This window comes from Drosophila gunungcola, unplaced genomic scaffold (genome assembly GCF_025200985.1).
Source record: "Drosophila gunungcola strain Sukarami unplaced genomic scaffold, Dgunungcola_SK_2 000201F, whole genome shotgun sequence".
Lineage (NCBI taxonomy): Eukaryota > Metazoa > Arthropoda > Insecta > Diptera > Drosophilidae > Drosophila > Drosophila gunungcola.
This window is the reverse complement of record NW_026453362.1, coordinates 1-16415: the sequence shown is the minus strand read 5'-3', so window position 1 is coordinate 16415 and position 16415 is coordinate 1. Positions and strand designations below refer to the sequence as shown.

The window sequence follows — 16415 nt, the reverse complement described above, 5'->3', positions numbered from 1 at the left end:
AAAACACTTACATGTAGGCCATTGGGGCATTATTCGAATGAAGCAGTTGGCAAGACAACATGTTTGCTGGCCTACCATAGACGATGACATCAAAAGCCTTGCTCAGTCTTGTAGCATCTGCAAGTGCAACAATCCTGCACCACCAAGAGAGTACCAAAGTTGGCCAGCAGCAACAACAGCATGGGAGCGAATTCATATCGACTCCGCCGGTCCAATCTTTGACGCTATGTGGTTCATATGCGTAGACGCGTACTCACAGTTCCCATTTGTCATCCAAATGTCGTCTACAACAACCGCCAACACGATCGCTTTCTTCGATTTTCGCCATCGAAGGATACCCGAAAACCGTGGTTAGCGACAACGGTCCTCAGCTTACAGCTGACGCCTTCGAAGAATTCTGCAAACTGCACGGTATAAAGCATATTACCACAGCACCGTTTCATCCAGCATCCAACGGATTAGCAGAGCGATTTGTACAGACATTTAAATTCGCAGTCAAGAAGAACCTCAAAGACGGTATACCACTTAGGGAAGCTGTAACAAAATATCTTTCTTCTTACAGGTTCACTCCAAACGCCCAAGGTAAAACTCCTGCCGAGTTAATCCACGGTTGACCAGTCCGCACCGTGCTTAGTCAACTTTTCGAGCAGCCTGCCGCGAAATTGAAAGTAATCTTTAACCGGTAACCAAACCACCCCAAGAGTCTTAGTTACGTCTGAGTCTGCCATAAGTGGCATTACAGCGCTATCAGATGCGGATAACTTTGGCAGTTTGAAAACCACTTTGCCAAAACCTGCCTCTTGCAAGACTTGAGAAACTTCGTCTCGAAGACTTTGCAGGCACTCAACGCATCTGGCCCCAGTCAACAAATTGTCAACATAGAAATCATTCTGAATAAACCATTCGGCTTTTGGATGAGTTGCTTGCGCCTTCTTTCCTAGCCGCATTAAACACCGAATCGCCAAAAAGGGTGCTGGCGAAGTTCTGTGTTTAACTTGAAGATTTTCAGGGACTCGGAAGGATCTCGTCTTTATACCATGAGCTGAAAGTTTCGGTAAGCTTCGTCCACCATCATTTGGCGATACATCTTTTTTACGTCGTTGCAAGGGCAGACTTATGCATTTTAAATCGAAGCAGAGTCGAGTACAGCTCCTCTTGGATAGTTGGGCCTACCATCAAGATGTCGCTACCTGCGTGGAAGTACGGTACGCTGCATCGAAAAATACTCTCAACTTAGTTGAAGTACTTTGTGGTGTTTGCACTCAAGCCATGGGAATTCGCTGTCAGTTGCGCTTCCCATAAGTTCAGTTCTGAGGCGCATTCATATTTCACTTGGCTGCCAGAGTTTTGTGTATTTGTTTAAGTACAGTGGGCACACGAGCGGGCCGCCTATATCCGAAACAAGCAATTGTGCTTGAACTGCTTTGCCCGAGGGCACCAGCTTCGGGACTGCACAAGCACCCACAGCTGCTTCACCTGCCGCAGTCGCCACCATACGCTGCTGCACCGAAGCAACCCTTTTGCCAGCCCTCCAAGTCGGCCTGATGTTCCCATGTCACGACCAGCAACTTCGACAGAAGGCTCAGCCGCTTCCGATGACCAGTCGGTCAGGTGCAAGATCGGTTCTGCTGGGGACAGCCATCATAAATATTTGCCACCTGGGTTCGAATTTCCAAGCTCGTGCCCTTATCGACTCAGGATCCGAAGCAACTTTTGTGACAGAGCGTCTGTTCAATCTTTTCAAATTACCCTTCAAGTCGTCCAAGCCCAAGTCTCAGGCTTAAATTAGACAGTGTCCGCCCAGTCTAAGAAGCTCTGTCATTTTACAATTAGATCTCCAAGTATCCCCGCTCTGCAGTTAGAGACGTCAGCCTATGTCCTTCCTCAACTGGCAGGGAATCTGCCTTCCTACCCAATTCCGCAAGACTTTCTTCGAAATCTTCCCGATTTACCATTGGCGGATCCGAAGTTTTATGAGAGCGCACAGATAGATGTTCTGATAGGAGCCGACATTCTGCCTTCGGTTCTCCTAAATGGGGCAAAAACCAACATCTGTGGCTCCCTCCTTGGACAAGAAACAGAGTCAGATTGCCACCTTCTCTACGCAAATTTCCCAAGCGTACGACAATAGCTTAGATAAAATCCTCACCAAATTCTGGGAGGTGGAGGATCTACAAATAAAGTTAGTAAAGGAATCCGATTCCGTCTGCGAAGATAATTTTCTCCGAACGACCACGAGAGATGCGAACGGCAGATACGTCGTAACCCTACCTTTTCGCGACCCGGAACATCCAGGGTCAGTGTTAGGGTACTCCAGGTCGTTTGCGTTATCTCAAATTTTGAGAAACGAGCAACGCTTAAAAAGAGACATTCCGCTAAAGATACGATACGACTCAGTGATTCAAGAATATCTGGATCTGAACCATATGAGAGAGGTCTTTCCTACCCACGATTTCGCCAGCTACTACCTTCCACATCATGCCGTACTTAAGCCTGAGAGCACTACTACAAAGCTGCGCGTAGTATTCAACGCATCCAGTCCTTCTGCGAATGGGGCCAGTTTAAATGATATCCTTCATGCTGGCCCAGTCTTACAGTCCGACCTTACCATTCAAATCCTAAAGTGGCGGTACTTTCAATACGTGTTTAGCGCCGATATTGAAAAGATGTATCGGCAGATCTGGGTAGATCCGAAGCACACGCCTTTCCAGCGGATATTGTTCCGTAATCCTGATGGGGACATCCGAGAGTTCGAGTTGAAAACGGTCACCTTTGGAGTCAATTGCGCTCCGTACCTGGCCATTCGCGTGCTTCAACAACTGGCAACTGACGTACAACACAGCCATCCTAAAGCGAGTGATGTCATTCGTCATTTTATGTATGTAGATGACATCCTAGCTGGCGCCGACTCTAAAGAAGACGCTCGGCTCTCGATTCAAGAGCTACAAAGTGCCCTCAACTCCGCCGGGTTTCCATTGAGAAAATGGACGTCCAATCATAAGGATATTTTGGCTCACATTCCGAGTGACCATCTCCTGCGCTCCGATTTTCTGGAGATCGATGCCGAAAGCACGGCAAAAACGCTCGGTGTCCGTTGGAAAGCCACATCTGATGAATATTTCTTTGTTCCGCCCGAATTATCCGATGAATCGTCCCTTACAAAACGCCAGGTTCTGTCACAAATTGCCACATTGTTTGACCCTGCAGAGTGGCTCGCGCCCTTCGTAGTGCGTGCGAAAATCTTCATGCAGGAGATTTGGCTGCAGGACCTGGGGTGGGACGACGAACTTCCAAGTGATCTGTGTCTGAGATGGCAGAGCTTTCTACAAAGCTATTCTGCCTTAAATCGAATCCGCATTCCAAGGTGGGTCTCCTTCCGACCAGAATTCAGAGTCGAGCATCACGGTTTTTGTGACGCGTCTCAAACGGCATACGGTGCTGCGATCTATGTACGAGTGGAAGTGGGGCATACGACTATGGTGCACCTTCTCACTGCAAAGACGCGAGTTGCGCCGGTAAAAACGGTATCGCTTCCCAGATTAGAGCTTTGCGGGGCCTTGTTACTGGCTGAAATGGCAGCAAGTGTTCGTCCGAGTATGCCAATACTCATACCGAACTCTTCTGCTGGACAGACTCCACCATTGTGCTCGCATGGTTAAACAAGCCAGCTTGCCAGTGGACTACTTTTGTTGCCAATAGGGTGACCAAGATTACCCAGTCTACAAAGGCATGGTCGCATGTTCAATCCGAACACAATCCCGCAGACCTGGCCAGTAGAGGGGTAGCACTTCAGGAATTGGTCGACAATCCTCTTTGGTGGCATGGTCCCGCATGGTTGCAAAAACCACGCAGCCAATGGCCAAGTCAGGGCGACAATTCCCCAGCGACCGAGCTAGAGAAACGTCCCCTTAAGTCCCACGTCGCAACGATTCCGTCTGAAGATTTCCTTGACCGTTTTTCCAAGTTCGACAAAGCACTGCGGGTTCTCGCTTATGTCAATCGTTTCATCCAGCGATGCAAAAAACAAGCAACACCCTCTGATAAGCACCTGCTAGCGGCGGAAATTTCCGCCGCGGAACGACTACTTATTCTGAATACTCAGCGCAGAGACTTCTCCCATGATTATCACTGCTTAAGTGAAAAGCGCTCTGTGCCTTCTTCAAGTTCTATCCTGAGCATGAACCCGTTCATAGATCAACATGGCCTGATAAGAGCGTGCGGTCGCGTGACGGCCTCCGACAGCCTTCAATGTGATGAACGGCATCCAGTTATCCTTCCATATAGCTGCCCACTTTCTCGCCTACTTGTCCAGTTCACTCATCGCATAACCCTCCATGGCGGCAACCAGTTAATGGTACGCCTCATTCGGTCAAGATACTGGATACCAAAACTAAAGAACTTAGTTAAGGGCAATAGTAAACTCCTGCAAGGTATGCGTGATCTACAAGAAAAGGCTACAAACACAGGCTGGTCATCAGGAGCTCACCTGGCAATTTATACCTCCGGGAGCCCCTCACATGGGAGGCCTATGGGAAGCAGGTGTTAAAAGCTTTAAAACACTGTTCTATAAGTCCACAGCTACTCGAAAATATACTTTCGAAGAGCTTTCGACGCTTCTGGCAAAAATTGAAGCTTGCCTAAATTCCAGGCCACTCTCCCCTATGTCCGAAGACCCTACCGATCTCTTGGCCCTGACACCAGGTCATTTTCTTGTTGGAGGACCTCTCCTGTCTACCGTGGAAGCAGAAGTCAAAGGGGACACCAGGTCTATGATCAACCGCTGGCAGCATCTAAAGGCTCTCCATCAGCAGTTTCGTATGCGATGGAAGGAAGAATACCTTAAAGAACTTCACAAGCGCAATAAGTGGCAGGCCCCCGCGAAGAATCTTCACGTCGGCGACATGGTTGTCATAAAGGACGAGAATTTGCCTTCCAACGAGTGGCGGCTCGGCAGAATTGACTCTGTCTTCCCAGGAGCCGATGGCAATGTCCGTGTAGTGGACATCCGCACGGCACGCGGGGTTGTCAAACGTCCAATCACCAAAGTCGTACTTCTGCCTGTGGAGCCTTCAAAACTTCCACAATAAATTGGCCCACATTTTTTTAGTCCTAAGTTGTTATCCACAATTCCTTATATGATTTCCCTTTATTCACCTTCATTCATCCATGATCTAGATCAGAAAAATGGCTCCCCGAACACGCACCGAAGAACCCCTGGACAGCAGACGTACTCGAGGTATTAAATCCTACCGTTGCCGAGTCTGCAAGGGAGTCCATCCTCTACGGAAGTGTAGCAGGTTTCTGAAGCTGAGCGCTGAGAAGCGGCTTCGTGCAGTCTTGGTAAACAAGTATTGCTCGAACTGTCTTGCCCACGACCACTCGAAAGCTGACTGTCGCAGTGGAAAATGCAAGAAGTGCCAACGGAACCACCACACGCTGCTGCATATGCACGAGCGGTCTAATTCTGGGCAGCGTTCGCGCCGGAAAAATCCGCCAAATCGCCCGACGCCTACGTCAAGGCAGCGCTCAGCCTCCCCTACACCAGCTCCGTCGCTTTAATCGCTGCTACAACGTCACAGCGTCAAAGTCCTTCCGACTGCTTCGGTGATGGTGAAAACCGGAAGCAAGACTTTCGAGACCGCAGCTTTAATCGACCCTTGCACACCAGTGAGCTGCATCGACGCTTCTCGGGCCGCCGCATTTCGGTTGCCAACGACCAGTGTTGGTGACGACAAGGTGTGCAACGCGACGATACAGTCCAAATGCGGGACGACCAAGATAGAGGTGGTGTTCAAAGTCGAGCCCAAGGTGGGCATTCACACACCGACTCGGACACTCAACGACGCCGTCCGTACCAAATTTAAGGGCATACAGCTCGCGGATGAGCGGTTCTATCTTCCCGCCACAATTTCTGTCATTCTTGGGGCGGACGTGTACCCCAAGGTGATCCAGTCTGGGTTCCTGATGGTCGACGGAGGACTGCCGGTCGCCCAGAAGACGGTTTTTGGGTGGATCATTTCCGGCGCCTGCCACCAACCTTAGAAGCCATCTTCTTTTGCAACGCTAGCGATTGCAAGGGGGGCGGAATGTTCAGGCCACGAAGGAGCACCCGGTATTCCCGGCTTTCCGCTCTCCCCATCTGCTCTCCACTCTCACCCAGCTTCCCTTTTCCCCACCACGAAGTCTCCATGAAGTCTCCACTGCGCTCTCAATAGCATTAGAATAAGTTAAAATAGTGAGTTCGATTTTCATAGTGAATAAAAGTGGTTGCGCCCACACCCCTACCAAACACCGAAACACCTACGACTCGTCATTCAACTACAGGACCTGTGCACCTTCCAGGACCCTCCAGAGGACTCGGCCATCCCCCTCTACGTTCACTAACAAAATAGTGTATATTAATAATATTCATATTTTAAAATATATTTCTTTTAATATTTGGCCCTTTCTTCTTACTAAAATATTATAATTTTTTAAAGATAGAAACCAACCTGGCTTACTCCGGTTTGAACTCAGATCATGTATAAATTTATAAGTCGAACAGACTTAACTTAAAATTATATATTAATCCAACATCAAGGTCTCCAAAAAAATTACGCTGTTATCCGTAAAGAAACTTATTTTTTAATCATTATTATTGTTTTTAAAAGTTAAAAGCCTTTAAATTTTAATATCACCTCAAAAAAATAATTTAATTTATTAAAATCAAATTAATCTTTATAATTAAAATAAATAAAATATAAAGATTTATAGGGTCTTCTCGTCTTTTAAATATATTTTAGCTTTTTGACTAAAAATTAAAATTCTATAAAAAATTCATTCCAGCCTTCAATTAAAAGACTAATGATTATGCTACCTTTGCACAGTCAAAATACTGCGGCCCTTTACAATTTTTCAGTGGGCATGTTTTTGTTAAACAGACGAACATTATTTTTGCCGATTTCTTTACTTAAACTTTTCATTAAAATTTATTTTAACATTATAGTATAATAATTCTATCATTATGACTTAATTTTAATAAATAATTAAAATTTAATAAATAATTTAAATTATAAAATAATTTATAACACATTTTTTAATAATTGCTGATTCTAAGCATATATTTATTAATTTATTTATTATTTTTAAAAATTTATTTTATAATTATAAATTATTAAATTAATTTAATTTATTTAATTAATTAAATAAATTTATAATTTCTAAACTAAATTTATTTCTTAAAGAACTGGATACCTTAAAAAACGAATAACATTTCATTTCTAATATAATATTTTAAATAACTTATTTATCATATTAACTCTTATAAAATCGAGAAAAATAAATATTTAATTGCAGAGGGTATTATAATTTCAGTCAGAAGTTTGCAACGCAGTGAATGAGACGTTTTCGACCCTATAAAGTATATATATTCGTGATCAGCATCACTAGGAGAGTCGATCTTGCCATGTCCGTCTGTTCGTCCGTTTCTACGCAAACTTGTCCCTCAGTTTTAAAGCTATCTGCATGAAACTTTTCCAAAAGTTGTCTTTCTATTGCAGGTAGTATATAAGTCGGATCGAGCCGGATCGGACGACTATAGCACATAGCTACCATAGGAACAATCGGAAAAATAATTTTAAAAAAATTATAAATTTTGTGTTTTTTAATTTATTTTTTTTAGTTCTTTGAGATATAGTAATGGTTAAATATTTCAGAATTACGGTTTAAATTTCATCAAAATCGGATGACTATAACTTAAAGCTCCCATAAGAACAATAAAAATATTAAAAAAAAATTTTTTTTTAATTTAACTTTCTTATTTTTTAATTTTTTTTAGAAATTCTTTATGATTAATTAATAGTTTGACAGTTCAGAATTACGCTTTTAATTTTATTAAAATCGGAAAACGATATCATATAGCTGCCATTGGAACTTTCAAACAAGCTTCAAATAGCTTCAATGTAAACATACACGCAAGTCAATCATAATTTTAATGTTTTCAAGAATATTTAATTTTTGCAATATTTGCAAAGGTATATGAACTTCGGCTTGCCGAATTTTACTTGCTTCCTTGTTTCATAATTTTATTCGTTTATTTATTAAAACCCATTATTATCATTATTCTTGTAAAATATTCTGATAACGACGGTATATAAACTGATTAACAAACTTAAGTAAGGTCCATCGTGGATTATCGATTGCAAAACAGTTTCCTCTGGATAGACTAAAATAGCGCCGATTTTTTTAAGTTACAAGAACATATCTATTACTACTTTAGTAATTAATTTACATTTTGAATTGTAGGGTATCTAATCATAGTTTTTTATTAAAACTTTTTAGCTTCAATTATTTTTTAATAAAATAGATTAAATATAAAATTTCACTTAATATATTTAATTATATTTTTAATAATTTAACTTAACTAATACTAAAAAAATTTATTAATATTAATTAATAATATTAATTACTGCAAATAAATATTTATATTTATTTTTAAAATAAATATAAAATAATTTATTTTATAATAATTTTTTTTTTATTTTTTTAAATAATTAATTATTTTTTTAAATTTTTTTTTTAAAATCTAAAATTATTACATTAAAATAAATTATTATCATTAAAAAATGCGGATTTTATATTTGTTCCATTTTCCTTTACAAAAATATAAAAAGTATTTTATTATTTATTACTTGTTTAAAGACAATTAAAATTACACTGCGAATCATTAAAAAATAAATCAACCAAAGATCACTAACATAACATTTAAAACAAGTTTCCTAAAAGCCCGCTCCCCTTAAAAACAATCGTCGGTAGGGTATGCAGGCACCAACCGCTCGCAAAACATCGACAAGAGCAGATTTAGTTTGAAGTTTTCTCCACCACTGAAGGGCAGTCGGTGTTTCAAAAGACACGACTGCGATATGCCCTGTTCCCATCTCAGTGGACTGATTTCTATAAATTTGAATACATACATATATGTAAAACATTTTACTGCTACCACTGATCTGAATTTGTAAACAAAAATAAAATGTATGCTGAAATATTAAAAAAAAAATTATAACATATAATATTTATATTTTTATCATAACCCAATAGTAAATACGCCCATATTCTAAGGGTACCAAGTTTGAAAAGTGGAAAAAGACAAAATATTCTTGATGCGCCGAAATGAAATAAACGCACACATTGTGAGGAGTCTTAAAACTCCCCACAAATTCCGAGGCAGGAGAGCTACATAGCAACAGCGAAGAAGGCGAGAATGCCGGAGGAGTCAAGGGCAACAAGGTCAAACGGGAAACAATGGACCTTGACCCCGGGCAAAGCTGAGACACCGTGAATTAACGGTACCACGCCGGACATTGGACCCTCACACGGCAAGGGCAGGATCAAGATCGCAAAGTCGAGACGACGAACGACTAAGAGTCTACAAGGCTGAGGCTTCAACGCTGAGATCCAACGGGTGCTAGGTCGTGGTTAAATCGAGCTCAGGGAGTCCTTGCGTGGAGTCTGCGATAAAGGTGGCTGGGCGAAGAGGTCGAACATAGTTCTACCTGCTAGGCGATACACCTTGCCGACCGAATCCGGACCAACTTAGGGAGCCTGCGATAAAGGTGGCTAGGCGAAAAGGCAGAACCAATTTCTACCTGCTAGTCGAAACACCTTGCCGGTCCAGGCAGTGAGGTTCGCATAATATCACGAGTCAGATACCAGCAAGCAGTCACCGACGAGGAGCGACGCCGCAGAGGACGAGGACGTGGAGTAGCAGTAGCGGAGGAGCCGCGAGGCTTGTATAAGGAGACGAATAAAAACCGCTACGATCCCAACAGAACTCTTGCGTTTTCTTTGGTCAAAGGCAATCACCCAATATAAATTTGGTGGAACGAACCCATAACCTCTCTGAGCTAGCCGCCCGTTAACGTAGCGAGCGAGAATACATAAGAAATCAGGTCGTTACATCTGGCGCCCATGAGTGATTGCCCTGACCAAGAAAACAAAAGATCAAAGATGGTAAGGTCCTGGATTTATAATCTCAGGAAGTAGGACTTCGCCGAGGTGAGCAATGTTCTGGGAATAGAACTCAGTAGAGGCTATGAGGAAGTCCCTGGCAGAGACGGTTGACCGCATAGCAGAAGACCCGGTCGTGGTATAGTTAGTGGCAGGTCTGGAGGTAAAATTCCGGAAGCTGCCGGTTTTAAAATTTAATTTAACAACCGCAGATGCCGAAGGCCTTATAGCAAGCCTGGATATTCAGAGCATGGCAAGCGAAGGCAGGCATCGAGAAGGCAGCCGCGAGAGGAAAGAAAGCGTACGGCCACATCCGCAAGACTACGCCAAGGTGGCCAAGCAAGTCCGAGAGTGGAACTTTCGGTATGACGGCAACGATAAGCCACTGGAGTTCCTGGAGCAGGTGGAGTGGTCAGCCGTGTCATATGGTCTGGATATAATCCAGATCCCACGAGCAATGCCGGAGCTGCTGCAGAGCAGAGCCCTTAAGTGGTTCATAGCCAACAACCGGCAGTGGGACAACTGGGAGACTTCATATTCAACTTCCAAGGCTATTTCCTCCCTCGAGGCTACATGGAGAAGCTAGCGGACCAGGTCAGGCAGCGGAGGCAGACATACGGGGAAAAATTTAAGGATTACATGGTGGACATGCAGACGATGATGCGGCCCCTGGGTACGTCTGCCAAAGAAGTCCTAAACAGGATAAAGGAGAACAGCACGCCGCCCCTCGAATGTTTATCCGGCCGTACGAGTGTCGGCACCTGGACACCCTGATGGCGCTGGCAGACGAGTTCGAGGAGCTGGAGGAGCAACGTGAGAAGTTTAAAATGGAAAACCACTCCCAGAGAACACAGATACGCCCAGTGCCAAGGCCAAGGGCAGAGCAGGGTGCGGTGTGTATTCGGTGCCAGGAGGGCACGGATGCGCCACGGAGGCATACGCCGCAGGAACACGGACCACCAGCCGATCGCAGTGGATTTGTCCAGACTCCAGCCAATGCTTGCCGCAGATGCGGGGGCGCAGACAATTGGACGAAGGAGTGATGGCGATGCGGAAAGATAGGTGTCCGAACGGTGGAGTGTTGTTCGGGAAACGCGCAACGATCCCAGCCTCCGAGGGGCGGCTAGGGATCGTAAGGTGTTGCCTCTCAAAAATAATGGGCGACCTGAAGGCGGAAGAAATGCAACTGTCCGCCACAGTGCTCATAGGTGACGCGAATGCTAAGGCCACGGTGGACACCGGCGCGACAGCGAGTTTCATCAGCAAAGAGCTGGCGGACAGGCTGCAGGCGGCAGGAAAGGTTGGACCCACAAAGAGGCAAGTACGGATGGCGGACGGTAGATGCGGAGACGTAAAATCGCAGCTAGAAATTCAAATCGGACTTGGCACAAGAAAAGTATGAATGGAGCTGCTGATCCTCCCAGGATTAATCGACGCACTGGTGCTAGGATGGAACTTTCTCACCAAAAGGTGAGAAAGGTCACAGCGTGATGATACCGGCGAGGGACAGACACCGAGGCTGGCTGGAGGAAAAACTGTCGGTAGCAGTCGTGGAAGCCGCGAAGGGATTTTCGGAAAAGGATGTGGGCCAGTTTTTTAAAACCGAATTGGAGAGCCTGGAAAATCTGCAAGGCACGTCAAACGTGGCAGTACACAGGATCACCATGAAGGACGACCAGCCGGTCAAACAGCGGTACTATCCGAAGAATCCAAAAATGCAGGGACAGATCAACGCCAAAGTAGACGACCTACTTGAAAAGGGCTGCATCGAACCGTCAAGGAGTCCGCACAGCTCACCAATAGTCATGGTGAGGAAGAAGACCGGGAAATGGAGGCTGTGTGTGGGTTTCAGGCAGATCAACGCAAAATCCGTGAAGGATGCATATCCAATGCCGATGATCAACTACATCCTGGACCAACTCCGAGAAGCTAAGTATATTAGCAGCCTCGACTTAAGGGACTGGTACTGGCAGATATCGTTGGAGGCAGCCAGCAGGCAGTACACCGCATTCACAGTGCCAGGAAAAGGCCTGTTTTATGGAAAGTTATGCCTTTTGGTTTACATTCGGCATCAGCAACATTCCAGCTGGCGTTGGACCAGGTAATAGGCCCAAAAATGATGCCGCACGCCTTCGCGTATCAGGATGATATAATCGTCATCGGATAGACGCTAGAAGAGCACATGCGGAACCTAAATAAAGTATTCAGAAGACTGCGAGCAGCGAACCTGAAAGTAAACGCTGATAATTGTAAATTCTTCAGGAAGGAACTTCAATACATAGGGCATCGCATTAAAGACCAAGGCATCGGGGCGGATCCGGAAAAGGTATCAGCAATAGCATTGCTAAAACCACCGGCAACTGCCAAGAACTGCGGCAGTAATTGGGGAGTGGCGTCGTGGCACAGGCGTTTTGTGCCAGATTTTGCCACGCTAGTGCATCCGCTGAACGCCCTTCTCCGAAAGGGTGTCAGATGGGAATGGACCGAAGACCACCAGCAGGCCTTTGAAGCTGTCAAGGCGAGGTTGGTCGCCGACCCAATTTTGGCATGCCCGGATTTCACAAAACCGTTTGTGCTGCAGACCGATGCCAGCGATTATGGGTTGGGTGCCATTCTCACTCAAAATTCCGACCAGGGCGAGCGGGTGATCTCCTATTCGAGCCGGAACCTAAACGGGTCGGCCACTGAAAAAGAATGTTTAGGAAGTTAAAGCCATACCTGGAGGGATACCACTTCAAAGTGATAACAGATCACATGGCCCTAAAGTAGTTGAATAGCATCGAGAGCCCAACCGGAAGAATCGCACGGTGGGCACTGGAGCTCCAACAATACGACTTCGAAATCGCATACAGAAAAGGCCAGCTGAATATTGTGGCGGACGCACTGTCGCGGCAGCCCTTACCTGAAACCTGCCGAATGATGAAAACGAAGCCACTTGGTCAACCGCCGAAACAAGACGAATGTAGCTGGATAAGGGACATGAGGGCAAGATAGCACAAAACCCCCAAAAATATCTGGACTATTTAGTGGAGGCCGACCGGCTGTACCGGCACATTCCTCACGAGAATGTGGTCGCATGGAAGCTATGCGTTCCAATCGGATCAAGGCAGCGAGTTATGGCCGAGAACCACGATATGCCGACGGCCGGACACATGGGCAGCCGGAAGACGATCGCGAGGGTGGCAGCGAGGTATCATTGGCCAGGCATGCACCGCGACATTAGGAAGTACGTGCGGAACTGTGAGAGCTGCCTCAGGTACAAGCCAAGTCAGCTGCAGGCAGCCGGAAAAATCCTCACACAGATCCCAGAAGAGCCCTGGGCCACAGTATGCGCCGATTTCGTTGGGCCGCTTTCTCGGGCGAGGCACGGGAACTCGATGCTATTAGTGCTCGTAGATCGGTTCTCTAAGTGGACGGAAATAGTGCCAATGCGCGAGAGCGGGTCAGGGAGGGTTAAAAAGCCGTAGGCACCGTTACCGGCTAAACGCACACATGCACGGGTTGCGTAGGAGGCGTGTACACGGAGGGCACCGTTACTTTTAAACATTACATGGGCACAGAGCAAAGAGCGAGTCTCGTTACCGGTACACGTCTCCGCGAATAACGGAACCGAGGATACGCGGAAGAACCGAGGTTTCGTCAGCAACGGTGCTGCACGGGTCAGGTCTTTCCAAAATGATCATCAACATGAGCGCACGCAGCAGTAGCACCCAGCAACAAGTGCAGCACGAGCTGAGGGAGGAGCGCGCCAGGGAACAGCCAGTGGCGAAGTGGAGACGGGACTCCGATTCCGTCTTCCAGCTTCTGGCGTCCCCCCCTGGTGTCGCGATCCCCGTCACCGGTCAGCGAGGCTGACAAGGAGTCCTCCGGTGAAATCTCGGACGTGGAGTTGCCGTCCAAGGAGGAGGATGCAGGCCCGAACGCGACGGAGGTCGGAGAGGTCGTTGACATCTCCTCTGATGAGAGTGGACAGGAGGACGCGAGTGAGGAGGAGGAGGGGAGGTGTCCACGGACGAGGACAACGTGACGCGGCGAGCTGCGAGGGACCGGATGGTCTTCCGCCGGTTGAGCAGGGCGACGGCAGGGCTCGGGAGGATCTGCCTAGGGCAGATACCACCGTCGGGCAAGCCCAAGGTGTGGGACCGCATCCTGGAAGCGCGGGCGGTCACTGTCCGCCAATGGGAGGCCCGGCGGGTGGCGAGGAGGGCAGTATTCGCCGCGTGGAAGCAGAGGCTGAGGGACGCCGAGGCAGAGGAGGCCGTACTGTGGGCGCCGCCGCAGGAGCAGCCGCAACCGCCGCAGGAGCAGCTGCAGTCGCCGGAGGAGAAGATGCAGCCGCCGCAGGAGCAGCCGCAGCCGCCGCAGGAGCAGCCGCAGCCGCCACCACGTGCGCCGACGCCACCACCACGATCGCCGTCGCCGCTACCCCGATCACCATCGCCGCCGCCGAGGCAGCATACGGTCACGTGGACGTGGCCCGCGCCCGAAGAGGCAGCGGAGGAGGCCCGATTGCGGGAGGCAATCGAGGCCATCGATCGGCAGCGCCCACCGCCGTTTAACCCGCGCGATCCCAAAGCCAAGTCGGAGAAACGCGTCGCGGAGACGGCCGATCGCGAGGAGCTGAAGGCTACGCCCGAGGAGGAGCGAGAGGCCCAGGAGGTTCTGGAGAAGGGGCCGTGGGAGTGGCCATCAACGCCGGATACGTCGCGGGACGCGGCTCCACCCCCGAGGCTCGCGTGGCAGACCTCGTGCCCGGAGCCGCGAGCCCCAAAGACTGCGGAGACAGCAGTCGGAGGGCGCGGAACCGTGGTCGGAGGTTCCGGAGGCGGAGTGGCCGGCGCGGGTGGCCAAAGAAGCACGACGGCAGCGAGGGAGGCGCAGGAAGGACAGGTGGGCCAAGCACATGCTGGACGAGGAGAGCTCTACTAAATAAAGGTAGCAGGGGGCCGGGTGCGGGTGTTTAGGGCCCAATAAAGTGGGTCCCAACACTGAAGACCAGCAGTTGTTGTTCTGGTTAGGGGATCACAACACAGCACAGGAAAAAAAAAGTGGTCAGCCGCAGCAGCCAATCGCGGAGAGGGGGCGGTGCGGTGGCGGATCGCGGGCCAAGCACGCGGGCCGGCAGAGAACACGAGGCTGCCGCAGGAGTATGGCGAGGGAGGGGTCACTTGCTGCCGCAAGGGTCTCCCGGGGCACGCGGTCCAGGGTCAGCACCCCGAGACATGTCAGGGGCATCATGGTCATGGTGTCGCTGTAAAGAAAAAAAGACGTTAGTTAGAGGGAAATTACAAGCATCAAGTTACTCACCAGTTTTTCAAAAACAACGAGGCCGTGAGGAAATTAGGGACGGGGGCGCCAGGCGATAGGCGGTCGATCGATAGTTGCGATCGATGGGTACAAAAAATACTGGATTTCTCAAGAAACGGTCACACGGAGGCAACTTAAGACAACGGAAACGATAACGATAATACTGGCAATGCTGGACCCACTATCGATAAGTGCGATCGAGACGGGGTCAGAAGAGTGGCCAGACGACGGGAATCGGAATGGTGATTTCAAACACGGGAAAATGTCTGGGCGGGAAATTTAAATTCTACTCGTGGAATTGTCTAAGGAACGAGGTGCAGTTTTGGGAAAGTTCAAGTCTTTCGGGGAACTGTCTGGGGAACAGCCTAACGCAGCACAGCCATGGAAAAGTTAAAGGTCTTTCAGATCGCTGTCTGGGGGAGTCCTACGAGGACAATTTAGGGAAAGTTGAAGTCTTTTGGGGAACTGTATGGGGTTACGAGGAGAACGAGTTTGGCGGGGAATTTGAATGAACGAACAACAGGGGCGGGGAGATCACCACTTTCATAACATTTCCGAAGAAAGGGGGAAATGTGAGGAGTCTTAAAACTCCCCACAAATTCAGAGGCAGGAGAGCTGCATAGCAACAGCGAAGAAGGCGAGAATTCCGGAGGCGTCAAGGGCAACAAGGTCAAACGGTAAACAACGGACCTTGAAGCGGAGACACCGTAAATTAACGGTACCACGCTGGACATTGGACCCTCACACGGCAAGGGCAACAGGGTCGAACGGTAAATTGGCGTACTTCGGACCCGCACAGTGAGGACGCACCGTGAACTAACGGTGCGGCAGTGGACCTTGGACCCGATCAATAACGGGACCATCACAGGCTATAAATGGCGGCGCAGGCGCAGCACACCAAGAAGTAATAGTCCGGGAATCAAAGCGAGTGCGCGTACGCGAGTCCAGTAGAAAGTTAATCAAGTGCCGAGTACCAGGATCAAGATCGCAAAGTCGAGACGCCGAACGACTTAGAGTCTACAAGGCTGAGGCTTCAACGCTGAGATCCAACGGGTGCTAGGTCGTGGTTAAATCGAGCTCAGGGAGTCCTTGCGTTTAGTCTGCGATAAAGGTGGCTGCTGGAG

At 47.9% G+C, this 16415-nt stretch overlaps 1 protein-coding gene across 1 annotated transcript; it reads left to right on the top strand.

Annotated features, from left to right (window-relative positions):
- The first annotated feature begins 13892 nt into the window (after positions 1-13892).
- Positions 13893-14913, top strand: LOC128265982 (Wilms tumor protein 1-interacting protein-like). Its single transcript, XM_053002239.1, has 2 exons — positions 13893-14249; positions 14350-14913. Exons 1-2 carry the CDS (start codon positions 13893-13895, stop codon positions 14911-14913), a joined length of 921 nt encoding a protein of 306 aa, XP_052858199.1.
- Positions 14914-16415: the final 1502 nt, after the last annotated feature.